The sequence below is a fragment of the Fukomys damarensis genome, unplaced genomic scaffold (assembly GCF_012274545.1).
Source record: "Fukomys damarensis isolate Sample0158 unplaced genomic scaffold, DMR_v1.0_HiC HiC_scaffold_29, whole genome shotgun sequence".
Taxonomy (NCBI): domain Eukaryota; kingdom Metazoa; phylum Chordata; class Mammalia; order Rodentia; family Bathyergidae; genus Fukomys; species Fukomys damarensis.
In genome coordinates, this window is record NW_022900941.1 from 32,408,873 (window position 1) to 32,436,701 (window position 27,829).

The window sequence follows — 27,829 nt, forward strand, 5'->3', positions numbered from 1 at the left end:
TATATATATATAAATTGAATTTTGGGAAACTTTAATGGTGCTGCCAATTTTGCAAAAAGTCATCCCAATTTACTGTGTTGAGTTGGCATTGTACAGAAATGGACAGCTATATTTGTCTAGAAATGTTAATTTTTTTATTTTTATTTTTTATTTTTTTCCATGTATACAGGGGTAACACGTACTAAATATGTAAGGTCAAATCTACGTGGGTTTGATTACAGAAACTAATAAAGTATTCTCTAAATAATGAAAAAAAGAATAAGGTAAGACTATAAGAGCAAGAAGCAATTTACATATGTTCAGGAACCATTTTCAAGGATTATTTTAATGTTCCATCATTGCCTCTTCTCTTTTACTTTCCTTTTTAGTTTTATTTTAGGATTCCCTATTTTTAATGTTCATACAGAGATTTCTTTAACTGAAATACTGAATAGTTTCTTTGGTGTGAAAAACTATAATAGTACACAGGATCCTAATGAGATAATAATGTGAAATAGGAAGTAAAGGGCTAAAGGTATAAGGAAAGTGGGAAGGGTGGGGGAAAGGTAATAAGGGAGAGGAAAAAAATATGAGAAACTGAAAAAATGGAAATAAAGTGTTTGTAAATGGGGAGGGGAGGACGGGGTGAAGGGATGGCAGGGACAAGGGGGAAAAATGAGAATCAAGACCTATTATGTAAAGGTACAGAATCCCAATGATGAATGTAACTGTATTGTATACCTAGATTGTACCAATAAACTCAATAAAAAGAAAAAATAACAAAAAAATGCGTGCAAGACACATCTACACACACATACACATAATAGCAAAATGGAATATTATTCAGTCTTTAAAAAGTAAAATTCTAGTACATACTATATATGGGTGAAACTTAAAAACACTATACTAAGCAAAATAAGCCAGACACAAAAAGGACACATACTGTACGCATCTACTTATATGAGGTACTCAACAAAGGCAGATTCGTAAAGGCCAAAAGTAGAATGGTGATTAGCCGTTAGCCACAGGAAGAGATAATCGTAAGTATTATTTAATGATTGCGGAGTTTCAGCTTGGAATCATGAAAAGGTTTTGGAGATGGAGAGTGGTGAGGGTTGCACAATTTCATGAATACACTTAATGCCACTAAACTGTATACTTGAAATGGCAACTGTTTTCTGTACAGTTTATCACAGTTGTCCAAAAAAAGTGGAAGTTAAAAAATAAAGAGTGTAGGCCCTGCACTGAAGAGGTCCTGGCTCTGCTATTTATCAGTTATGTGGCCTGGAGAATTGTGCTGAACTTCTTTTTCTTTTTTTCTTTTTTTCCTGTGCTTGACTTCTTGCAATCAGTTACTTTTCCTGAAAAATAGGTGTAATTACAGCCCCTCAGAACTGATTGTGGCACCGTTTATGAATTATCTGGGATTCCTATCTGTAGATACCTTCAGATCGTTCAGAAGTTACCTCTCATTATCACCAAAACTATTTTTATTTTCTTCTGGTTAATCACAGCCTCTAGAGCATGACGGTGAACTTTTTAGAGAAAAGTGCCCAAACTGCAACCCCAAACCCACTTATTTATTGCAAAGTGCCAACACTGCAATTAAACCTGAATACTGAGGTTTTTGGTTAGAAAAAGCAATTCACACATTAACACCTTTTGTCTTAAAAGATTAAAAAAAACAAATAACACGTGTGCTGTAGGTTCACCACCACTGTTCTCGGAGGATGTCTCCAAATGGGATAAGAGCACAGGTTTCCCAGCTCGTATTATCTCCCACGTAGAGTACTCAACTGCATTTTAAGGTACAAGCTCTTCTGTCATGATATTTTAAATACAAGAAATGAATCATCTACCATTAAACAAGCTGAATTTACAAATTTGGAAAACATCTGGATCCTTCACAAGAGAAATTTCCACCATACTACTGCCCGTGTCTAAGACAATATATTAAGACAGCCCTGGAGACCTCGCCCTCTCATGGCTCTGTCTGACTATAACATATTCCACCACGAGATCCCATGGGTCATCCAGACCAAGGTTAAATGCATACTGATGTGTCTGTGCATGTCCAGAGAAAAGTCTGGACAGATACCTAATTAACAATACTAAATAGAGAGTGGGAGGAAATGCTTCATTCTGTACCCAATTTTTGTTCTTATGCATTATTGTAATTTTCCTTTAAAAGCACATATTACTTTGCAATGAAAAATCTAATCAGTCAATGCTTTATAATTGTATATCGTGGTCCCTCGGTTCACAAGCTTAATTCTTCCCACGATTCTGGTCACACACCAAATTGGACAAGAACCGAATCAGATTTCTCCATAAGGTCAATATTGAAGCTAACCAATGAATATCATCCAGTTCTCATCCAAGTTGGTGTGTGACCAGAATTGTGGCCAGCATTAAGAAGGACTTTCAGAAACGGCAGGACATAGTTGGCAAGTCACACAGATTTGTTAACTTTTAAACGGGGGTACCTCCAGTGTCCACAAATGTGATGACAGCACTTCGGGACTGTTTGTCATAGTCCACGCTTTCCACCTCCCCTCCTCCATTCCGGGACTTGCTAAAACTCAGAGCCAGCTTGTCTTTCATCTGATCTTCAGGCAACCCGTCGGGAATTTCAGTAACATTGATCTTCACTTGAGAGACTTCTATGTGAACCTGGGAAATCGTTTTATATTTAGAAATATGGATGAGGAATGTGTCTGGGTCCAGCAAACTTCCAAGAAGCTTTAATGCCCCTGTTACCTGAAATCTGACCCCTGCATTCAATGGAACTGGCTTGGCTGTAACCACCACATTCACATCCTTTATCCACATTTGATGCTTTCCCGCTCTAATCACATTTTGTGCAACTGAAAAATAATTTGGGAAGTATTAATTTTCAACAGTTTGAGAGATTTGTATGCTTTTCTTTAAGGAAAAAATTATCCTGAGTGATTAGAATTTTGTTGAATTTTAAAGGGTCTAGTTTTAACATTTTTCTTAGGATTTCCGGACGATAATGGTCTTACCACCAAAGAAGAATATGTTATGATACATCAGCAAAAATGACTATGTAAAAATAGTCATCAAGTTCTACGCTTATCTTAGGAAATGAGTCCCTCCTCTTATCTCTTATGAGAAACTAATAATCCTCCAAAATTCCTGCATTATTTCCATCCAACCACACATCCTTCCTTTCCACTGCTGATAGCATTACCAGTATCCAGAGAATTCCTAGTACATTAAAACTTGGCCAGAAATTCTTCCTTGCTGAATAAGCTAAGAAAACTTTTGTAGACCAGAGTCATTTTTATAATTAATTTTAATTTTATTTAGCTTTATCATTTGTTATTCATACATTACTAGCACTACAGAAAATATATACGCATTTCTGTGTCTGCCTTCCTAAGGATAACACACTAAAAACCACACAGGCTTCCATACCAAAGAGTGAGGGATTCCTTATTTTGTCTGCCACATTTAGTGAAGAATTTTGCTAAAATGCTTTTGAGATGATTTAAAAAGTTGAGAGCTGGACTAAACCACTAATAAAGCTGTTAAATATAATTTACTCACACAAATAAGGTTCATCAATATAATTATGCCAAAAGGCACTAAAAATTTAGAGAGCAAATATATGTCAGTTTTATATGTATATGAGTGTTTCTTTTTAAGTGTGTAACATGGTTTTATGAGTGTTTAGTTGTTGCTATGTGGAGCTGCTTATCCTAATTTATCATGAAGACAAGAGATGTTCACTCTGTCTTATAAACCTCACATGTGTTTATGACAACCAGATAGCATACCACGGCTGCAGGAAGAGAAAAACAGCTAGAAGGCACTGCGGTGCCGTGTGGGAATTCAGACTCACTGTACCACAATATGACTCTACAACTTGGATGATTTTTTTTTCTTTTTGCTAATGGCAACAGACAACAATTACAGACAATATCAATGAGTAATATTCAGATGATCCACTCTCCCTCCCGATCTCCCCAATCCCCCAACATCTGGTGATCTGACGCAGTGAACAGGGACTACTTGCATCTCAGCCCCTGTGACTCTGAGTCAAAAGCCAGCTCGTATGTAATTGTATTTAGAGCTAACACTGTCCCAGGAGAGCAGGACCTCAGAGCCACGCCAAGGAAGGAAGCAGTGCTGTTGCTGCTTCTGAAGAGAATTCTAATTCCAGCACTTGGAGGTCACCGCTGTGCAGAGACCCAGCTCCCGAGTCCTCCTTTACGTCTGCCAGTTACATCCTGATTATCACTGCCATTGCCAGTGTGGTTTCCCTCAGCTTGTAGTGGTGGCTCACTGGGGACAAATGCTTTGTCCTCATATGCTGACTTTCTGGAATCTTTCCTTTTAATATTTATTTTCAATCTGATGGGCCAAGGGTCAGGAGAGTGGATTCTCAGAATCTAAGCAGTGGAATGGACCTGCAGACCACCTGGTCTCACCCAAAAACCTCTTAAATCCTAGTATGAAGGCTGGGCTGGTGCCTGCTCAGAGGGGGGCTGGTCCTGGACAAAGTACACAGACACTCAGGGTCTGGCTTTCAGCTCTGTGATTTAGTAACTGTCTGGACCTTGAGCAAGTTACTGCTCTTTTTTAAACTTCCATCTCCTTATGTGGAAAATCTCTGACATGTAGTGGTGATAACAGATAACATTTATAAGGTGTTTATTAAGTGTCAGACACTGTGCTAAGGATTCTACTATCATTTCTCATGTAATACTTAAAGCAGCAGCATGAAGTAGGGACTACCGCAAAACCTGTCATTAAAAGCTGAGGCTTACAAAGAACATATTCCAAATCATGCTTCAAAAACGAGATGAAGCTGGCGCTCAAAGCCAGATCACCCTCACAAAAGCACCTTAGCCCTTGACCAGCGGCTCACACTATGAGACTTTGTGAACAACAGGTCTCAGCCCAAATCTCTCTCTCCCAGGTTCTGTCCACTCCCTCATTAGGTGCCCTTAGGTAAATCACTTCCACGTCCTCAGAATCTATTTTTGTGGTTATAACGTGTAACGCCTGTCATATCCCACTGTGTTTATAAAGTTGTGTGAGTATAAAATGAGACAATGTCTGTGAGAACACTCTGAGAGCTATAGAGTTCTACTACCCTACAACGTTACTGTGATTCTCGTCATTTGGAGGCAGCCTGGGGACTAGAAAGAAGCTAGACTAGACATCACGACACCTATATTTAATCGCAGAATCATCCCTTTCGGAATGAATGATGACCATTACATACTTAATGTCTTAAGAATTATTTTTCTCATCTGGAAAATAGGACTATCAAGCCTGCTTCAGAGTGTCACTAGGAGATAAGAAGAAATAATAGATATAACTATTAAGGAATAGCCAAGTATCTATGAAAGCTCTTTGAAAGTTCAAGTGGTCCCCAAAGGTGACCTGGCCATACTTTTAAGATTAGTCATACCTTCTTCCTTTTCAAAGGTGATAAGTGCTTGTCCTTTCTGCAGCTCATAAGATACTTGTGAGCTCACTTGAAATGAATAGGAGATAAGTAAAAATTGCCTGTCATCTTCAGGATTCTCTAATGATGTGAATGTCACCTGTGTCTCAGGAATGTCCACTTTAATCTGATTCAAACAGAAATATTTGATTAAAACCAAGAGAAGAAATAACTTGACTTCTTCTGATGACAATGTGATTTGGTCATCCAGTAACCATTCTTCAATGATTCTGAGAACTTCATAGAGTATTTTGTTTTCTTTTTTGTTTTTTCCCAGTACCGGGAATTAAACTTGTGACCTTGCACTTGCCAAGCAGGAACAGTGCCACTGAGCTAAATCCCCAGCCCCAGAACCTCACAGAATATTGACTGTGGTCTCATATAATGTCTTCAGTAATTGCTTCTTCCTGCAAATACTCAGTAATACAATCAATGTGGATCCTTTGCTATCATTGCATAGGTGAAATTGTAAGTACGTAATCCTCATTTTTTCTAATCTGTGGGAGTTTTTTTTTGTTTTGTTTTATTTTTGTTGGTACTGGGGATCAAACTCAGGTCCTTGTGCTGTCGAAGCAGGAGGTGGAAGCACTGAGCTAAATCCCCAGCCCTGTTTTGTTTTGTTTTTGAGGCAGGGTTCCACTATGCAGTTTAGGATGAACTTGAACTCACTATGTGACCTAGGTTGGCCTCACACTCATAGCAATCCTCCTGCCTCAACTTCCTGAGTGCTGGGATTACAGGTGTACACTGCCATGTCTGTCCTCCTAATCAGTATATAAAATGGTAATTATTGTACAGTGTTTCATTCTAAACCTGTAAGTTTCAAGTCTTTAGGTTTATTAAAAAGTGAAGAGATATTACCAACAAGACTTGAAACTTATGGGATAAAGTTAGATAACTATACTTAAAACCACTGTTTAAAACCTTTGAGATTTGCCTATCATGTACAAGGCCCTGGGTTCAATCCCCAGTAACAAAAATAAAAATAGGGCTGGGGATTTAGCTTAGTGGTTCCTCCTCTTGCCTCACAAGTGCAAGGTCCGGAGTTTGATCCCTGGTACCAGAAAAATAAATAAATGAAAATAAAAAGGACTGGGGATTTCGCTCAGTGGCACCATGCCTGCCTCACAAGTGCAAGGTCCTGAGTTCAATCTCCAATACTGAGAAAAAATAAAATAAAATAAAACAAAATCATTGGAATTGACAGACATAAGTGACTACACACAAAGGCACAAATGATTTAACAGTTAGCATTTCTATTTTTCATGGCTTTTTTACATTTCTATTTCTTATGGTTATTTTACACACTGAAATAAAAAGTGTTATCACAAAAAGATTAGAAACATTCACTAAATCACTGAATCTATAAAATGTCTATCTTCACATGCAACTTCAGTAAGATTTCTGATGTGCACAGGCTAACTCCAAAACTTTGAGCAATGTCTGAAAAAGGCAGTGTTTTCCAAAAGTGTGAAAATACCCAATCTGCCCTAAGAAGCCAAGAACTTTCTAGAATTAGAATAAGAAAGCCCAACTCTAGTGCTGACCACACTGCAGCACAGAGCAACTCCCTTGGCTCTTTGGACCCACTGGCCTGTCTGGTTTCTAAAGGCCTTTGATCTGGCCCCAGACTGAGAAGCAACCAGAGTCCTCCAGTCTTCTGCTTGAGGTCAGCCATCGAAGGAACACAGCTAACTGTACTTCCTGATGTTCAACATCCCATCTCCCGTTTCAACAACAGAAGTACCACGCATGGCGGCATACACCTGTAATCCCAGAATTTGAGAGGCTGAAGCAAGAGGATTGTTAAAAGTTCAAGGTCAGCCTAAACAACAAGACAGGAAGACCCTGTCTCAAAAAACAAACAAACAAACAAACAAAAAAAAAAAAAAAAAAAAAAAGAAAACAAGAAGTGACATTCTTGTAATTTTTAAATAAGCTAAGCTGTTAGGAAGAAATGGAAGATAAAAATTATGTTGAATTTAGGAGAAAATTTAAATGGTGAGGAGTAATATATACCCAACACTTTAAGCTGCAAAATCTATTTAAATTAGTACAGCATTGTGGATGACAGAATAAAAGAACACTGTGAAAACAAGCATTTGATCAAAAAGTAATTGGTAATGACCATCACTTTCCCTTTGTAAATTTTATTAATTTTTTTGGCTTTATAGGTTTTATTAAAGTGTGCATCCATAATGGAAAAGAGCATGGAGTATATATAGTAAGTGTACAGCATGATGAAATTTTACAAAGCTAACAACTTCTGTGACTGGCACCCAGACAACAGGCGGGACATCAGGACACAACAGAAGACTGCTGGGCTCCTGTCAGGGTCTTACCTGCCTCTAAGGGTCACCTCTATCTATCACAGTGATGGTGAATCTACGGCACATGTGCGGCAGCAGGCTGTCTGTTATCAGTGAAAGCTCTAAAAGGTTCGCCAACACTGCACTAGCTAACTTTAAATGTCCCATTTTTGTGTGTTATGACCTCTTTGGTGTTTTTGGGTCACCACACTTGGGAGATTCATCCATGTTTGTTGTTGTTGTTGTTGTTGTTGTTGTTTCTGGTACCAGGGATTGAACTCAGGTCCTTGTGCTTGCAAGGCAGGCACCTGAACCACTGATCTAAATCCCTAGCCCTCATCCATGTTTTTGCTTTGTATAGCTGTGGTCAGTTCATTCTCATTGCTGTATATATTTAATTGTGCAAATACACCCAATTATTAATTTATTCAACTGTGAAAGAACAGTCAGGTGATTTTCCATTTGGGGCTGTTAAAATACATAGTAAACATGCTCACTTCAGCAGCACATATACTAAAATACATAATAATGTTATGAAGGATTATAACAAATGTTGGCAGGGTTGTGGGGAGAAAGGAACCATACTTCATTGTTGGTGGGAGTGCAGTCTGCTGCAACCAGTGTGGAAATCAGTATAGAGATAGCTCAAACAACTAGGATTAGAAGTCCCATTTGAGGGTCAGGGATTTAGCTCAGCGGTGCTGCCACCTGCTTCACAAGTGCAAGGTCCCGAGTTTGATCCCTGGTACCAAAAAAGAAGCCCAATTTGACCTAGCTATCCCTTTGCTGGGTATCTTCCCAAAAGAATTAAAAGAATCATACCACAGTGATATATGCTCATCCACATTCATAATGGCACAGTTTGTAATAACTAAAACAGCCCAATTGCCCATCAACTGGAGACTGGATAAAGAAGATGTGGTTTTTTTATAAAATGGAGTACTACTCAGCCATAAAGAATAAGAAATTAGGCCCAGGTATTTAGCTCAGTGGTTCTGTCACCTGCTATGTAAGCACAAGGACTGGAGTTTGATCCCCGGTACCAAAAAAAAGAAAAGAATGAGAAATTAGAGATATTTATAGCTAAGTGGATGCTCATAGAGGCCTTACTCCTAAGTGAAATTAATAGGACACACATGTAAATACCAAATAGTTTCTCCAGTATGAAAAACTAAAAGTGTAAAAAAGGATCAAAACGTATAATTGATATTGTATAATAAGAAGAAAAGGTCTAAGGGAGTAGGGGAAATGGGAGGAGTAGGGTAAAGGTAAGAAGGGAAAAGAAAAAATATGAGAAAAGGAAACAAAGTCTTTGTAAATAGGGAAGGGTGGAGGGATTGAAGGGAGAGCAGGGGAATGGGGAAAAAATAAAAACCAAGATACATCATGTAAAGGCCCAAGATCCCAATGATGAATGTAACTGTACTGTATACCTAAAAGGCACCAGTAAATTTAATAGAAAAAGAAAAACGAATCTTGTGAGTTGGGAATATAGACAGTCCATCCCTGAGAGAGGCAGAGGCAGCAGAATCACAAGTTCACATTTCACCGGGGCAATTTAGTGAGACCCTGTCCCACAATAAAAAACAAAATGGATGTGGCACACACCTGTGATCTCAGCACTCTGGGAGGCTGAGACAGGAGCATTGCAAGCTTGAGCCCAAACTGGGCAACTTAATAACTTATTGAGACCCTGTCTCAAAACGAAAACAAATAAACTAGGGCTGGGATGTAGATCAGTGTAAAAGCCTTGAGTTCAATTCCCAGTACTGCAGAGACAGAGAGAGAGACAGAGAGAGGGAAAGAGAGAAGAGAGAGAGAGGAGAAACTTGTATAATTAAATCGCTTTTCTGAACAGTGCATGTCCATAAATGTGGGATACATAAAATCATTAGAGTACCTGGAATTCCTTGGTGGGCTCTTGTAACTTAGCTTCAAGCTTCTGGATCTCCTCCTGTAGCTGGATATTTTCCTTTCTAATTTCATCAAGTAATCCCTAAAAAATATAAAATAGAACCCAAAATATTGAACAGCTCTTGTACTCCATTTTCTAAATTAAAGATGCCAAATTTCTCTGCAAGGCTGTCTCAAAATAAGTATGCCCACATTAATAATGCATGTGTTGAATATTTCACACCATCACCTACTGATTTTCCTAACACTATTAAGTTTTTCTAGATCCTTTTATGAACAAGAAAAACACATTTCACAATGGATCAAAGTCACCGAAATTCTTATAATTAAGGCAAGGATTAAGACTCAAATGTATGTTGGGATTGGCAGCATACATCTGTAATCCCGGCACTCAGGAGGCTGAGGCAGGAAGATTTCAAGTGCAAGATTTCAAGTGCCAGACTGGGCTACATAGTGAGACCCTATCTCAAAAAAACAAACAAACAAGACTCAAATCTTCTAAAGCTTACTGCAGTGCTCTATCAAATCCCTTTCTAGTTATTTATGATTATGATATGGCTTTTAAATTACACTGTAATTGTCAATATGTTACTCTGCTGTAGTATTTCAAAATTTACAGTGATGTCATAATACACAGCTTCTTTGATGTGCCACCAGACATATGGCTTTGGATAATGGGTTTCTGTTTCCTCTTGGATCTGATCAGATACACAGTAATTGCTAACTAATCTCTTAACTTTCAGGTGCAAATCCAAGAAATGAGGGAGTAAGAGGTAGTTGAAGTAAACTTTGTAAAAGAATAGAAATAGAAATATTCTTCTAAGACTTGAGTAACACAATAAAAGCAAAAAAAATTTTTTTGAAGTCAAATAGCCTCCCAAATTCAAAGTAATGTTGGACAAAGACATACAAAACATTCTTTTCTACAAAACTGATATAGATTAATTTTAATAATACCTAGCAATTTTCTTTTTACCTCATTTTGTTCCTCGTTCATAGATTCTTCATCCAGTTGTTTTTCTTTAAGTGCTTGACTTTTGTCATCTTGATCGGGTTCCATTATTCTCTAATAATTTTTTTAAAGTTCATAATAGTATATGTATGCAGATGCAAGAAGAAAAGAAAAATGTTTACTCATCTATGGAAGAAACATTTCTTCTTTGCTAGCTTTTCCCCATCATCAGTCTTTATTTTCATGTGGCTTATATCCAAAGTCTGTATTTCGAATAATTTTCACATCTACAACATACAAAAACATTCTAAAAAGCTTTCACTTCTCAATTCAATGGTGTACAGAAAACAACAGATGTTAATATTCCTTTGTAATTCACATCCCAATCCTATTATGCTTCATTTTAAAGACTACTATTTTGATCTTCCAATCTTTCCAAAGGTTTTGACTTAAATATTTAATTCTCCCTACTATACTTACCAAATAAATGTAAACAAAGCATGTAAGCCCCCAACTCATCCTCCCTCTACAGAGGTGATCTCACCTTGGGTTTTCTTACATACCTTGGGTCACTAACTTGGATGGGAGTGGGGGAGGATTACATGTCTTTTTAATAACTTTTAACTGAAACTTATCATTCTCCTCAATTATAACTATAGGCAACTATGTTAGTATTCATAGCACCTCTAACAAAGTCACTAGTAGAAAGCACATATATTTTCATAGAACATTACAACTGCTGCAAGTATTTTGAAATATGTTTTGTTTAACCCAGCTTCTACAGGAGTCATTAAACTCACTTCTAGGTCTTAGGATGATACATAGTACTATAACACAATGATAAATAGTACTATAGCAAAATTTTCCTTAAATATTTTGATAATCACATTTCAACACAATTGGTTTCCCTTATAAGTCTATGTATTTTATAATACACTTTTTAAATTTTATATTTCTCGTTTTGTTTGTTTTGAGAAAGGCCCTGACCATTCTGGCAAATGAGGAGTCAATGAAACACAAAAAAGTTAAGAAGTCCTGCCTGCACATTAAGTTACTAAGACGGAAAATTCCCAGATCAAAATTGGGATAAGGGACATCATGGCTTCAAGTTTTTCAGTGCACATTACTATCCAGTTTGCAATATAATTTTCCAAGATTCTGAATGGTTAGATTCTCAGTATTCTTACAAGCAAAATAGAGGAAATTTATTTCTTATGAAAATAAAAGATTAGGAAGAAATTAGTCATCCCTTTGTTTACCAATTGTGAATACAGGGATGTCAGAAAAACAAAAGGACATGTAACACCCAGATCTTGTTTTGTAATATTATTCTGCAACAAAGGAACCAAGTCCCCTTGGAGCAGTAGCTGATTCTAGGTCTGGGATAGGAAATACACAAGACATGCCTGGAATATCCTTTGGTGCCATATAATTAAAAAATGCTAGAAAACAAATCAAAGCACACCACAAGTATGATAGGGATACTTGAAACTGACACAGCAACCAAGTGAAAGAGCCCCCAGTAGCCAAACATACACACAGGGAATTGATCAACTAAATAAATTATAGAGGGGTGGGGCCGGGGATGTAGCTCAATGGTTCTGCCACCTGCCTCGCAAGCACAAGGTCCTGAGTTCCATCTGCAGTACCAAAATATATATTTATTTATTTATATGAGTAAAACAACTGTAAATACATACACACACACACACACACACACACACACACACACACACATACACACATATAAAGAGGACAGCAAAAATAAATCCTGTGGGTTGGAACTGTATATATCATTATAAACTTGATAAATAGATGACAGATAGATAGATAGGCAGACAGACAGATGGATGACAGGGTTAGATTAGGTAGAGATAGAAAATGGGTATATGAATAGATGGGTAGAGAAATAGGAGAAAGGCTACATAAATGTGTATGTATACATATGTCCTAGGCCTGTCTTCTGGGAGGAGAGGGGGCTGGGAGCAGAGACAATAGCAGTAAACACACCTAGCACCAGGACCTTCGATTATAATAACATTCTCTACTCTAAGGAACCAGGACTCTGGTGAAATGGCTGGTCCCAGGACTGGGACAGAAAATTCCAAGGCTGGGATGTGTTGTCATGCCAAAAGGAAAGAAATGCTTCAAAGAATGATGAGGATATGTCAAAAGGACACAAAACCCAACTTCAGAGAGTTTTTATTGACCAAATCTGGGAATAAATTCATTATTAAAATAGTGTTCCACCCAACAACAACAGAATATACATTCTTCTCAGTGGCACATGAAATTTTCTCCAAAACAGACCACATACTAGCTAATAAAGCAAGCTCAGATTAATACAAAAGAACGGAAAGTAAACCATGCCTATTATCAGAGCATAATGCTGTTAAACTAGAAATCAACAACAAAAGAGAAACTATGCAAATGTATGGAAACTAAATAATATATTCTTAAACAAACAATGAATTACAGAGAAATTAGACAGTTTCTGGAACTAAATAACGCCAGTACAACATAACACAATTTATGAAACATAATGAAAGCAGCCCTAAGAGGAAAGTTTATAGCTGTGATTGCCCACAGCAGAAAAACAGCAAGTTCAAATAAATAACCTAATGATGCACCACAAGGTCCTAGAAAAACAAGAACAATTCAAAACCAAAGCTAGTACAAGGAAGAGTTGTTTCTTCAAAAGAATAAACCAAATAGACAAACCCTTAGGCAATCTTAAAAAAAAAAGGAAAGAAAAGACCCAAATCAATGCAATTAGAAATGAAAAAGGAGGGAAAAAAAAGAAATGAAAAAGGAGAAATCACAATAGACACACTACTGAAATAAAAAAGATTATTAACAACTACTTCACAAGACTGTGGGCCAATAAATTGGAGAATTCAGAAGAAATGGACAGATTCCTAGATACATATAAATTACCAAAATGAAACCAAGATTTAAAAGCCCTAAATAATTCAATAACAGGCAATGAAATTGAAGCAGCAATAAAAAGCCTATGAACTAAGAAACTGGATCTGGAGCAGTTAGTTCACTGCTGAACTCTATAAAACTTCAGGGAAGTTTCTCACATCAATACTCCTCAAGCTTTTTAATGAAATTGAAAGGGAGGGGTACTCCCAAAGTCATTCCTGGAAGCTATCATTGCTCTGATTCTAAAACTAGACAGGATCCAAACTAAAAAAAGAGAACTATTGACCAATCTCTAATGAACAGAAATGCAAAAATCCGTAGTAAGATACTGGCAAATAAAATACTACAAATCATCAAAAGATCTCACACCATAACCAAGTGGACGGTCCTGTGAATAAGAAAGTGAATTGGCTGTTAAATAAGGAACTGTATATAATATGTACATTATAATATTCAGAACAAAGAAATGGTCAAAGGAAACTCCAACTTGATGACTTTGATTTTATTTGTGTAACTGTTTGCTTGTTTTTTGTTTGTTTGTTTTGGGTTTTTTTTCAATACCGAGGACAAACTCAGGACCTTGCAATTGTGAGGCAGGCGCAGCAGCACTGAGCTAAATCCCGGGCACTATTTATATAACCCTTAAATGCAGTACTGTAATGTATAACAGAACATAAAACTGCAGTACTGTACTATACAGTGCAATCCACAAAAATTACAGCATTATATACATAAGGTGTACGGTACAAAAAAACTACTGAGGCTACATACATGCAAAACATACATGGCACACAAAAAAGAGATAGGTTATAAGTCCGAAAAATGCACCTCAGTCATAAGCAGTGGCTAAACAGGTAGGCTGTTAAACAAGGAATCTATGTATGTATATAAATAATATATACATCCAAATGCACATATATCCCTAATGCATCAACAACTGCAGAATCTTCCTAATGATGTGCATGCAAGGTCTAGCAGTCTAATCCCAATTTACCTACCAATCTCATTTAGACAACTTTTTAACCAAGTATCTTACTTACTTGTTGCTGAGACAAAATACTCAAGACCCAAAATTGAAAGCCGGGAGTGGTGGCTCACGCCTGTAATCCCAGCACTCAGGAGGCTGAGGCCAGAGGATTGCTGTGAGTTCGAGACCAGCCTGGGCTACACAGTGAGTTCCAGGTCAGTCTCAACTACATAGTAAGACCCTGTCTCAAAAAACAAAAAACAACAAAAAAGACCCAAAATTGAAGGAGGTAAGGTTTATCTAGTGCAGATTGTAGAAGTTTCAGTCATTTTGGCTGGCTCCGAGGCAGTGTGGCGTAGCAGACAGACCCTGCAGAGGAGAAAACAATTCACAAGAGGCAGAAGGTAGCAAAGCAACAAGGGCTGACCACAGGTCTTTCTATTCCTTATACGTTATCCAGGCTACACAGGGCAGGTCCTTAATCCTAATGTCGTTGATCCTAGCATTGTACCATGAATCAGCTCCAACATCACACACTCTAGACCCAGCCACCTCTGAAAAAGCCCCACCTACAATCGAATGAGGCTTTGGGGGGACTCTAAACACAAGCCACACCGATGTAGAGCGTTGCTTGAAGGGTCCTTTTTTCTCCCTCTGTGTCTCACATTCTTCCTCCCTTCTCAAACTTCATCTCCACCTAGCGATATCCTTGAGGGTCCACTCTGAACAACTTCCAAGTTCTTCAGGCCTTTTCTGATTTCCTCAAAGGATGTCACTTCCCCTTCCTTTATCTCTTTTGAGCTACTTCAGTTTTGTATCTGTGTCCAGTTCTTCTTGCAAAGTACCTGCACAGTACAACTCTGCACACTGAAAATACTCAGTTTATAGAATTGTGGAATTTTGACTTGAGTGTAGGGCATCTTATGCATATGAAGTTCTCTTTATTACATTTCCAGAAGACAGAAACTGTAAATATTATTGTATTGCTCTTAAAATTATTATTGTCCCAATGCCAATATTTAAAGTATATATTAAATGCTCTCAGTTTAAATAGTTTACAACATAATAGCTCAGCATTCCTTCAGCATGTCTACCATCTGAATAATTTCCTACTTTGCACTCAGTGGGATATACATATGGTATTTCTTTTCTTCGATGCATCATGTGGCAAACTGACAACTTTCTGCAAAAATGTCCACTTCCTAATCCCAAGAACCTGTGAAAATATTAGATTATACTGCAAAGGAGAATTAAGCCTCTAGATCAGTAGCGCTGAACCTATGGCACAGGTTTGGGTTTTTTTTCCAAGACAAAGGATGTTAAGGTATGAATTCTTTTTTCTAAACTCAGATTTAGTTGTAGTGTTGGCACTTTGCGATAAATGAGTGGGTTCGGTTCATTTTGGGCATTTGTCCCTAAAAGGTTTGCCAGCACTGCTCTAGATTGAATTCAGGTTCCTATTCAGTGTCTTCAAAATATGTAAATCATTGTGGATTATCCATCTTGGGCAACATGGCAAGAACCTGTCTCAAAAAATGAAATAATAAGAGCCTAGGCAGGGGATGTAGCTCAGTGGTGTTGAACCTGCCTCACAAGCAGAAGGACCTGAGTTCAATCCATGGAACTGAAAAAAAAAAAGGTAGTGGGACTAAAGAGTCAAAGTGAGAGATGGACACAGAAAACTGGTCAGAGATGTAACGCTGCTAGCTCTGAAGGTGAAGGAAGAGCTACTGATCCAAATAGGGTGGATTCCAGAAATCAAAACATGGGATTTATCCCAAGAGCCAAACCCTTGACTTTTAACCCAGTGAGACTTGGTTAACTACGAAATCTTAAAATAAATAAAAGTGTGTGTGTGTGTGTGTGTGTGTAAAGCACTAAGTCCATGTCATTTATTACAGCAATAAAAAAATAATAATAATACAAATCACCATCACCCTAGCTCCCTAGTACACTCTTACTACTTGGGTGCCTGGCCATATATGATTGAATATTCCTATAGCTATGTCTGTGGGGGGGTATGATGGATGGATAGATAAGAAACAAAGCATCAAAGAACAAAACTATAACAACTTATTTTAAAGACCCTAACTGGCTTTATTTTGCCATTCTAGATTTGAACAACACTTCATTCCATAATAGAATGAATGAGTCAGCATGGTGGCACACACCTATAATCCCAGTATTCTGGGAGACTGAAGCAGGTCCACCTCAAATTCAAGTCCAGTCTGAGTAATTTAGGGAGACTGTGTCAAAAAACAAAAAGGCCTGGGGTGTAGCTCAGTGCAAAGGTCCCAGGTTCAACACCCCTGCGGGGAGAGGTGTCCCAGTGGGCTGAACAGAAACTGGTTTTACAGAAAGAGCTGAAAAAAACAGAGAACATAAAAAGTGTGGGATTCATTTCAATGTTATCCTCCTTCTAAGGCAGGAACAGGGAAACCGAACAATAGAAAAATAACTGGTTACCTTCAGGTTATTTTTTGTAAAGACTAACGAAGAGGGAACTTCATTACCATGTGAATTGAAACTGACCTGCTTAGGAGACCAGGCTGTTCTCTCTCCTAGTTTCTCAGAAAAACAGCTAACAACTTAATTTCCTTTGGTAACAAGGATTTAACATGTCTTACTCCATTTTGATTTTCAGTCTGGTCTCTTGGAGGTCCAAGTGCACAAATTTAATCCAAAACTACAACCTCCCATAATCTATTTAATAATATTCTCCCTTGGATGCCTTCCACCACAAAATAGGAAAGAAATAATAATAATAATAACAATAACAACAACAACAACAACTTGGGGCTAAGAATTTAGCTCAGTGGTGGTACTGCCGCCGCAAGCGCGAGGTCCTTAGTTCGATCCCCGGTACCAAAAAACAAAACAAACAAAACAAAAATCCTTGCGTATTACAACAAGTGAGGAAAGACTGCAGAACTCTATGCCTAACAGAGAGAATAATCTTAAGAAATCTGTTTGCCTGGGGACTATCTGGAGACACTCCAAGAAAACCGTGGGGAAACATAAATCACTTTAGGTTTCTATTTCCCGTAAGAGGCGCCACAAAACAGACAACTGGGTATGAGGTCCCCACGGCCCGAGAAGGATACGCGGCCCGGGGCGAATGCGTCCTTGGGGAGTGCGTGATCTCAGGGACCCCGACCCCAAGCAGCACTAGAGCCGCTAGCCTGAGGGCCTGGGTCCCCAAAGCCTCCCTGTTCCGGGCGGTGGAACCCGCCGGGCCCAGCCCTACTGCCCCAAACCGCTGGCGGCAGGAACCGCAGCAGGCAGTAGGACGCCTCACTCACCCGCGGCCCCGAGTCCAGCGCCGCCCCGGCTGCGCTCGCCCTTCCTGGAAGCCAGCGGCGACGTCAGGCGGAACCGGACGGGCTGGGCAGGACGCCCTGGGCCCGGGGCTAGAGCTGGCGCTGCCTCCGCGATCCAAGGTGCCCTCGGAATTGGTGTCCTTGCTTGGTTCCTTCAAAAAAAGGGAAAAGAAGAAAAAAAAAGTGAAAACTTCAAACGTACATTTTGTCTTTAAACTTTCACCGTAACGTGAAACACCAAACCTGTGTTTCCAATGGTTAGCCACTAACTGAAATAAAAGGTTAAAAGTAATTTCACTTTCGATTTGTATTGCATGATTGTTTCGGTTTTTTGTCACGCAGGCAGCAGGCATTAGCCCAAAAGGTACTCCTGAAGTCTCATTTTAGGTTTTTTAATTTGTTTTTGGGTGTGTGTGTGTGTGTGTGTGTGTGTGTGTGTGTGTGTGTGTGTGTGTTTTGAGACAGAGTCTCCTTACATAGTTCATTCTGACCCATGCTGTCCTTGAACTCACAGTGATCCTCCTGCCTCAATCTCCTAAATTCTGGGATTACAGGCATATGCCCCCAGGTCTGGCAGGAAATATTTTTTAAAATCACATTTTTAGGTGTATTTTACAGAATGTTTTGCTACAAAACTGGATAGAAAGCAAATAAAGTTAAAAGGGCTCTCTCTCCAAATCTTAACTCTCATAGTAATTTATTAGACTTTCTAACTTTAGTTTACAAATTTTACATCCAGCTGGAGGTCCACGAGTTCTGTGTCTTCTCAACCTAACCCTGGTCCTGGCAGTTAGGAAAGCTGTGGGGTTGGGTTGGTTTCTATGGCCCTTGAACCTATGAAGTTTTCTTGCATTTTTTTGTTTTATTGCGAAGTTTGTAAACAATACTTCACTAGGTATGAACTTTTTCTTTGAAATTTAAAAAAATAATAATCTGGTTTACTTTGAGAACCGCAGTATTTCCTAATCCTACACAAAAAACCACCCCACAGCAGCACTTGCTCATACAGTTGGAAGAAGATGTATCAGAATGATGTCAAGTCCTAAATTCTACTTTGTGGTGCATACTGTTGTACATAGTAACCAACAGCGGTCTAAAATAACAGTTTGACATAAGAAAAATCCCTTTATATCAAAAATGTTGATGGGAGGCTGAGGCAGGAGGATCACAAATCCCAGCACAGCCTAAACATCTTAGCAACCCTGTCTCAAAATGTTAAAAAAAAAAAAAAAAAAAAAAAAAAAGGAAGAGGGTGAGAGGCTGAGGAAGAAGCTCAGTCCAAAGGTCCTGGGTCTGACCTCCAGCTCTGGGGGGAAGAGAAAGATGCTGAGTTTAAAGAGGCACTTGTAAGTATAAAAAAAGTTTTCAGTGTTGAGTAATAAGGATTGTGTGTGCACGTGCGTGCGTGTGTGTGTGTGTGTGTGTGTGTGTGTGTTCATCTGCCTGTGTACAAAGTATTAAAACTCCTTGTGTTGCCAATCCAGAAAAAAAAACCAAAAATAACCAAAAAAACTCTGTTCTACCCTGGGACATTAAAGAGAGAATAAATATCTTAAGTAAAATTTACAGGATGACATTGATTTGGACTAAACTGCACTAGGCCCATTAGGCCAGACCAAAGAGCAGTTACTCCTGCTGAAGCTCCACATCAACCAGGAAGAAATTAAGTTACCTCACCTTCCAAGAAATCAGGAGAATGATAATTTCCAAACCCCTAAACAAGCCAGCTTTAGGCAGCATGGTAAGGAAGTCTCCAGTCCTTTAAGCTTTACAAGGAAAGTAACTTTGAAATCTACTCTTTATTCCCTGTGTCTGCTTTCTTCTGGCCTTCTTTGCCTATAATGCCTGCATCCCAGGCAGAAGGTGTAGCTCAGTAGTAGAGCATTTGCCTTACATGTGTGAGGCCATAGTTTCCATCCCTAGCCCTGCAAAAATTACTTATTTAGTTAAATATTTTAAAAGCAGCAGCATCCTCTTCTCAACAAATCAGAACCTGATTCTAGAATGACAAAAGCCAATGAAATCTTTAAACTAAATTTGCTGTAGTATTTGTCTTTTGACAAACTCTAGAGGCTGTGCAGTTCAATCTTATTTTTTCTTTTATTGTATTTATTTTTTTAAAGAGACAATAAGAAACAGAACTAGAACAATGCAACTAGAACAACGCTGATCTAACAGACTCAGGACCCTATTCAAAGAACAAAGAACAACAGATTGGAAGTACCTCAGTGGTACAGTGATTGCCTAGCATGTCAAGCCCTAGGTTCTTTCCCCAGCACTACCAAAATAAATGAATGAGCAAGGGCCATATGGCAACAATTTTAATTCAACCCAGCTTTACAGATGGTAGCCTACAAAGCACTGGATACATGAAGATGACTAGTCAGCTCCTGTATAAATTATTATTAATAGTTGTAATTGCTAACATATAGTGAGAACTCCTGGGAATTTAATAGACTTTTTATTTTGTTAACGACAACATGAGATATTTTATACACAAAGAAACTAAATTATAAGGAGATGATCCAAAATAAGAGCTGGGGATGTAGCTCAGGGGTACAGTGTTTGTGAAGCACATCTCAGTACCTGAACAAAATAAGAAGCAACCTAAAATCAGTCAGTTACATTATCTAGTATCATATGCTACAAAATCAGTGCCTCTAAATTGTGTTCTATGGGATATGGATGAGAAGGAATTCTATGGCCATATGTGATTAGGAAATGCTGCATACTGAATTTGATTTTGAAGACTCACAATGCACATCAGCACACTGAGAGTTCTCAGAACTATTACAGGAAAAAATAAAGCACACGTGAGAAAAGTTTGACTTCCTTAACAAACTACTTTGACCAATATATCTTTGTCCCCCAAAGAAGAGCTGTTAAAGCTTGAAAATTTTCTAAAGAAATAACTTGAGTAATATTTTACTAAATCATACCATCTAACATAAAAGTTAATTCCAGTTGTCTACGCACTCATAAATATTATGTGTATGCCTTGGACACTGCAAGTAATCTATACAGATAGGAGATGTATGTTATACATTTATCTCCACCAAACAGCAGCAATAAACTCTTTCCAAAACACACACACACACACACACACACACACACACACACACACATCTCAATGTTCCCTACAGTATAATATGTAACTATGGAGAGGTAGTAAACAAGAAATAATAAAAGATAGTAGTCTAAAAAACCCTACCTAACAAAGTCAAAAAAAAGTTTCCTTCACAGAAAACATGAAGAGAGAGTTGATTCTTAATAATACAGAAATTGGGATTGAAACAAAAAGTCAGGAGAAATATCCCAGAGACATGTGCAATGGATATAATGTTTGCAGTCCCCTCAAAATTCTTATGTTGAATTTGTATTGGAGCTAATACTAGGTGGCTTTCTATCCACTGGTACACAATAACCAGCCCCTGAAACTGAAGTAGGCAAGGGTTATTTTGACTCACAGTTTCAGTCGGTTCAGTTCATGGCCAGCAGGCTCCAAGACAGAAACAGCATGATAAAAGTTCACAGAAACAGAAATAGGGAAGAGAGAGGCATAAAAGAGAGGAGCAGAGAGAAGGGAGGAGACAAGAATAAGAATGTACTCTTCTAGGTCACACCCCCTGTGACTCACCACCAACCAGGCCCCACCTCCTAACAGCACATTCAGCTAGTGAACTTGTCAATGCACAAATCCCCTGATGAGTAGAATATCTATGATCCTATCACCTTCCAAGCATATGAGATTTTGGGGTACATTCCAGATCTAAGCCATAACATTTGACCTCAATTCCAAGCGTTTTAGCTACGTAATACTCTTTTACTATTCATATGTTCCCTATATGCTGGTCATAAGCATTTCGCTTCCCCAAGGATAAACTGCCAACTGCATTGCCAAAATCTTGGCACAGCAGCAGTTTGCTATACTAGAACTTTTCTAAAACCAGAAGCATAAGAGATGGGATGCCAGGTTGCTTTCTCAGGATGTGCACACTCACTAAACTCTTGGTGCTTGAATCACAGAGACAGTATTCTCATCAGTATAGTGATGGGCTAATCCACTGTTGAATTCATAACAAAATGTGCTGCTGAGTGGTGAGTCTGAAGAGAAGATACAGAACAGGAGAGTGACTGGAGGTAAGACCTGGACAGGTATATCTCCCTCCCTGGCTGTTCTCCTCATGTTGTTTCTGGCCACCATGACATGAGCTGCTTTCCCTCACCAGACCCTTCCATGCCATTTCTGCCTTGCAACCAGCCAACTATGGACTGAAAATGTGAACCACATGAACCTCACATAATTTAAATCATACATGTTGGATATTTCATCCTACCAATGAGAAAAGGGACTGAAACAGATTTTGGAAACAGAAAAGCAGAGTCATGCCATAACTGTACACGACCATGTGGTTCCAAAGCCTTTGGAAATTGTTCATGGAAAAAGCATGGGAAGGTTTGGTGACACCAGCTAGAGAACCACTAGAATAATGCAAGTCATGCTTGATGGGAGATTCTAGTTGGAGCTCAGAAGACCAGAATCCTGATAAAAATGAAGATGGTAAAGGCCAGGCTGAGGAAGTTTCAGTTAGGAGCAAGGACTCCATTGACAGTTTGGCTAAAGACTATGTTATGCTCTGGTAGAAAATGTGTCTACATAAACTGAGACTGTAGGAGACTGAGATTAAGGGCATTGGACTAATTAATCATATCTTACAGTAAAAATCAGGAGTGAATACTAGAGCCAAAAGATGTTAAAAGTGTACAGTTTCATCAGCAGGGAAGTACCTACAAAGTCAGTGCCTTGGAGAACATAACTGCTAAAAAGATTTGCATTAATAAATGCCAGGCATGGTGGCACATGCCTGTTATCCCAGCATTCGGGAGGCTGAGGCAAGAAGATTGCCGTGAGTTCAGGCCAGCCTGGGCTACATAGTGAGCCTAAACTACAAAGCGAGACCCTGTCTCAAAAGTTAAAAATAAAAAATAAGAATCCAGGTACTTTGCATCAGAGGAATAGGAAAGATGCCTTAAGAGCATCTCAGGAATCAGCAAGACATCTCTGGCTCAAGGGAGTGAAATGGCAAAGGTAAATTTCTTTGAAAGTCATGGCTTTGAGAAGAGAAATCTAAGGGCTGCCTAGGGATTGTTTCCCTGGAATTTGGTTCACAGTGCTCAGCCATCTAACTGGAAGAGGTCTATGCAGCCATGATCCAAGGAAATGCAGCTACGGCTCAAGCTGGTGGCAGAACTTGGCATTACCTACATGGTGCTGGTTTTATGGGCATACAGAATCCAAGAATTGTGGGGTCATAGAGGCTTTCACCCTAATTTCAGGAGAAAGCCTAGGAGGTCAGAAAGTGTGGCTCTTGGAGAACAGTGCATGAAGATGTGTGAGTAAAGCAGATTGCACAGTGGAGAGCCTAGTAAGTAAGAAAAGCTAGGAATATGGAAGATCGTCTGAGGATAATCGCAATCATTGAGCAGAACTACCCCAAGAGAGAGGCTATGAAGGATGCAACTAGCAATGCCATAGAGGCAGGACCATCCAAGCCATTGGGAACTCAAATCTTGCCACAACTTGCCACGGATGCAGGACATTGAGCTGTAGAAATTAATGTTTGTGCTACTGGTTTTTGGTCTTGCTTTGGTCCCATCCCTTTCTCTCCCATTTCTCTCTGTTGGAATGGAAATGTTTACCCTATGCCATTTGACATTGGGGTTAAATTTCTTTGTGATTTTTATAGGAGCTCACAGTTTCAAGTTTGGCTTCCATCTCAGAGGAGACTGAATTTTTCAGCACTGCTAAAATTGTTAAAACTTTGGTAACCCTTAGAGATGGACTTACGCATTTTACATGACGAGATGGACATGATCCTTTTGGGAACCAACGACAGAATGTTATGGTTTAGATCTAGAACCCGCCCCCCATCTTATGTGACTGGATGATGTGGGCACTATACTCATTAGTGGATGGATCCACTGATAAATCCATACCTGAATGTGCTGTTAAGAGATGTACCTGGTTGGAAGAGGCAGAAGAGACAGGATACTGGGGGTGTGACCTAGAGGCCTGTATCTACCTCTCCGTGCCTCCCTTCTCTCTGCTTCCCGAATACCATGGTGTAAGCAACTTTCTTCTGCTAGACTCCTGCTCCATGCCATTTCTGCCTTGGATCCAACCACCTACGAACTGAAAATATGAGCCAAAATAAACATTTCCTTCTTTAAGCTATGGATATCAGTTTCTGGTTTTTGTTGTTGTTGTTTTATTTGGGGGGTTTTTTTTGTTTTTATTTTTGTTTGTTTTGTTTGTTTTGGTTTTTTGGTTTTCTGGTTTTTTGTGGGTTTTTTTTTTTTGGTCCCAGCAATGAGAAAGTGACTAAGACATCGCATATAGATTTAAACCCTAATTTTAAGTTGCTGACATTGCCCATTCTAAGTTTTCTTATCTGTTAAATGGAGCTATCATAAATAAAATAGAGCTGTACATCAAGCATATGCCCTGCCATAGTAAACCTTCAGTAAATAATATCGGCTATCATATATATAATATGTTTTTGGTTTGGGTTTTTTTTTTTGTTTCGGTTTTTTTTTTTTTTTTTTTTTTTTTTTTTTTTTTTTTTTTTTTTTTTGTTTTGTTTTTTTTTTTTTTTTTTTTTTTTTTTTTTTTTTTTTTTTTTTTTTTTTTTTTTGATTTTTTGAGACAGGGTTTCACTATGTAGTGAGAATAACCTGAAACTCACTATGTAGCCCAGGCTGGTCTCAAACTCACAGTGATCCTCCTGCGTCAATTTCCCAAGTGCTGGGATTACAGGTGTGCGCCACCATGTCTGGCTAATGCAGCCTCTTAGGGAGCTCAGTCTTTAAGAAAGTCTGCATACAAATAGTGAAAAAAGAGAAATATAAGAAGAAATTATTTTTCTGTATTATCTTTTGTTTTGTTTTGTTTGTTGTGCCAGGGATGGAATTTGGGTCCTTATACTTGCCAGGCAGACGGCGGCACCACTGAGCTAAATCCTCAGCCCTGTTTTCTTTTCTTTTCTTTCTTTTCTTTTTTTTCTTTCTTTTTTTCTTTTTGGTACCAGAGATCGAACTCAGGTCCTTGCACTTGTGATGCAGGTGGTGGAACCACTGAGCTCAATCCCTGGCCCTGTTTTTCTTAATTTCAAAATTTATAAGTTTTTCTTGCATGACTGGCTGTACAAAGCATTCTAGAAATTACAAGAGACAAGTTTCTGGTTGATGTTGGAGTAAATTGTTACTGATCTATACAGAATATTAAAAACATAGGTAAAATAGTTCAAATTTTTCCTTTAAAAGTTTTCTCTTAGCAAACCTAGTTGTAGGTAAGAAAATAATTAACATGTATATTTAATATAGTATGTGATGTCTGTTGATTTCCCATGAATGTCTGCCATAATTTCAAGAAAGGGACAAATATATTTCTGGGCGAGAAGGCAACCTATATTGTTCATAAAAAATCAGCCAAACGTATTACTTATTACTTATTAAAATACACATTCCAATTCTGTAGACTTTTGGTGAAGATTCTGAGATCTTAAGGTTCCCAGTTGGTGTTAGGTTTTAGATTATACTTGGAGTAGCCACACTGCACTAACAGGTTAACTAATGCAAAAAACAATCAGAAATTGTCAATCCATGGGAGGGGGTTGTTTGATACTGTACCTGGCTCTCCTATGCTGGAAGTTTAGGGCCTTTTTCCTGATTGCCACCCTGGCCAATCTATTAATGGAAAGTGGAGTTATTCTATGAATCCACACTGCCTTTCTCCTGAGGAAGAGCCACCACCTGTTCTGGTCTCCCGTGCCATCTCCTTCAGAGACAACTGGCTTCTTTCCTGTGACTGGGCTACCATTATAGGAACACAAGTGGAAAATAATCATCTCTGGGAGTGAGTGGTTCAAAATGACACAAAACAGCAGAAAGAGGAAGTAAGGAGAAGCCAGGAAAAAAGAAACAGTGTATCTGGAAATAACAGGAATATTCTTTTCTCTTTCATTAATTATTCATTTTGACTTATTCTAAATAGATTGCCTTCATGTGCAATGTAACTAAATAAAATGATCTCATACACAGGATTCATTTTAATAACAAAATATCTGCATGGGGCAATTTGATGACGTCTGATATATAAAACCAGTGTTAATTTATCCCTCTCAGGGCTTAAACTCCTCCAGGGAAACTATAAATAAAAATAAACTTCATCCCCAATAAAAATAAAACAAAAAAAGTACTCTTCAGATCTTTGTGCTGGATGACTTTATGATTTGGAATGGAAACAATATTGTCTTGGGGGAGTAATATCAGTTGTTTTTCAATCTTGGATTTTTTTTTTTTTTTTTTTTTTTTTTTTTTTTTTGTATCGGGGATTGAACTCGGGACCTTGTGTTTGCAAGACAGGCAGCAACACCACTGAGCTGAATCCCTGGCCCCATTGTACTACTTTAAAATTACCAGGAGAACCACAGTGGATCTTTGCTTTAACCCTTATGAGCTCTCTGAACTGAGGCACATGTAATAGATTTTACATATAATGGATGCTCCAAAACAAGGTTACTACTAATTATATTTCCTTTTAGCTTTTGGGGGGGTCAGTTTCTTATTTTCCTCAAATATAAATGTTATTCTACTTTCCAAAGCTGTGAAAAAAATACCTGAGGTAATCAATTTATATGAGGAAAAGTTTATTATGGCTCCCAGTTCAAGAGGTTTCAGTCAATGATCACCCGGCCTTGTTCCTTTGGGTCTGTGGCAGTCCAGGACATCATGGCTAGAGCACATGGTGAAGAAAGCCTATTCACCACATGATAGGAGGAAGCAAAGACAGACACGGGCAGGGGCCGGGACCTCAATATCCCCTTCAAAGGCAGGACCCAATGACCTCATTTCCTTCCATGAGGCCTCCTCACCTCTTAAAGGTTTCACCACCTCCCAACAACACCACAGGCTGGGGATTACCTATTTAGGGTGTTTGTGGGAAATAAATGAACTAAAGTATGCAGAAGTACTTTTTGAATTGCAGGCACAAAATTAAACATTGTTAATAATATTTTCTTCTGATTTTAAGCTATAATTAGAAAAATTGAGAGGGGTGATTGTTGGACAGGAGAAAATAACTAGATAACTTAATAAAATTTAGGACCTGAGCCACTTCATCAAGACAGTTGTAGAAAATGACAGGAGGTGTGGTCCGTACAAGGCCTCCTGGTGTCCCTGGAATTATGTGTGCTAAGGAAGGATTCTGGGCTGTCAAGACTTGGTTGGTTACTGGTCTAGATTAGAAGACAATAAAGAAAATCAGAGCCAGGTGTGGTGGCGCACACCTGTAATCCCAGCACTTGGGAGGCTGAGGCAGGAGGATTGCTGTGAGTCCAAAACCAGCCTGGGCTACATAGTGGGTTTCAGGTCACTCTCAACTACATAGTGAGACTCTGTCTCAAAAAAACAAACAAAAAAAAGAAAATCAAGTAAGCCAAATAATAAATTTAAGGCACTTCTGTATCCCTCTGTTTTGTCTTATTATTTTATGAGCTACACATAAGAAAGGCAGGAAATGAGTGGCTTTTTGCAATCTTATATCACACAACTATAATAAAGTTACCCCAAAGGGCAATGTGACTTACCCTGTTCTTCAAATCATCGCTCTATGCCCAGGAACTTTTTGTTGTTGTTGTTGTTGTTGTTTTGTTTTTTGAGACAGGGTCTCACTATGTAGTTGAGACTGACCTGGAACTCACTATATAGACCAGGATGGTCTCAAACCCACAGAGATCCTCCTGTGTCAGCCTCCCGAGTGCTGGGATTACAGGCGTGCGCCACCACGCCCGGCTTGTGCCCACTAACTTTCTTTGCCCTACTCCTGAGAAAAATGTGAACAGATGACCCAAGGTCTTTCAAAGTCAATTTTAAATATTCTGTCCAGTTTTGATGCTTGTGCCGCAGCCAGTGTCTTTT

General features: G+C 38.6%; 1 protein-coding gene across 3 annotated transcripts in view; it reads right to left on the reverse strand.

Moving 5' to 3' along the window:
* The window catches only part of Nmi (N-myc and STAT interactor), a 33,238-nt gene extending 5,723 nt beyond the window's left edge, over nucleotides 1-27,515 (reverse strand). The window contains exons 1-7 of one of the 3 annotated variants that reach the window (XM_010604658.3): nucleotides 27,499-27,515; nucleotides 17,834-18,003; nucleotides 10,661-10,750; nucleotides 9,671-9,766; nucleotides 5,426-5,588; nucleotides 2,740-2,846; nucleotides 2,466-2,652 (exon numbers count right to left, since the gene is read on the reverse strand). In XM_010604658.3, coding sequence (XP_010602960.1) covers nucleotides 2,466-2,652; nucleotides 2,740-2,846; nucleotides 5,426-5,588; nucleotides 9,671-9,766; nucleotides 10,661-10,744 — 637 coding nt within the window. In that variant the 5' untranslated portion in view covers nucleotides 10,745-10,750; nucleotides 17,834-18,003; nucleotides 27,499-27,515. Of the gene's footprint in view, nucleotides 1-2,465; nucleotides 2,653-2,739; nucleotides 2,847-5,425; nucleotides 5,589-9,670; nucleotides 9,767-10,660; nucleotides 10,751-14,604; nucleotides 14,635-17,833; nucleotides 18,004-18,094; nucleotides 18,276-27,498 lie in introns of those variants that run through there. The other 2 variants (XM_010604657.3, XM_010604659.3) reach the window with 2 other exon arrangements.
* Between the last annotated feature and the right edge of the window lie 314 nt (nucleotides 27,516-27,829).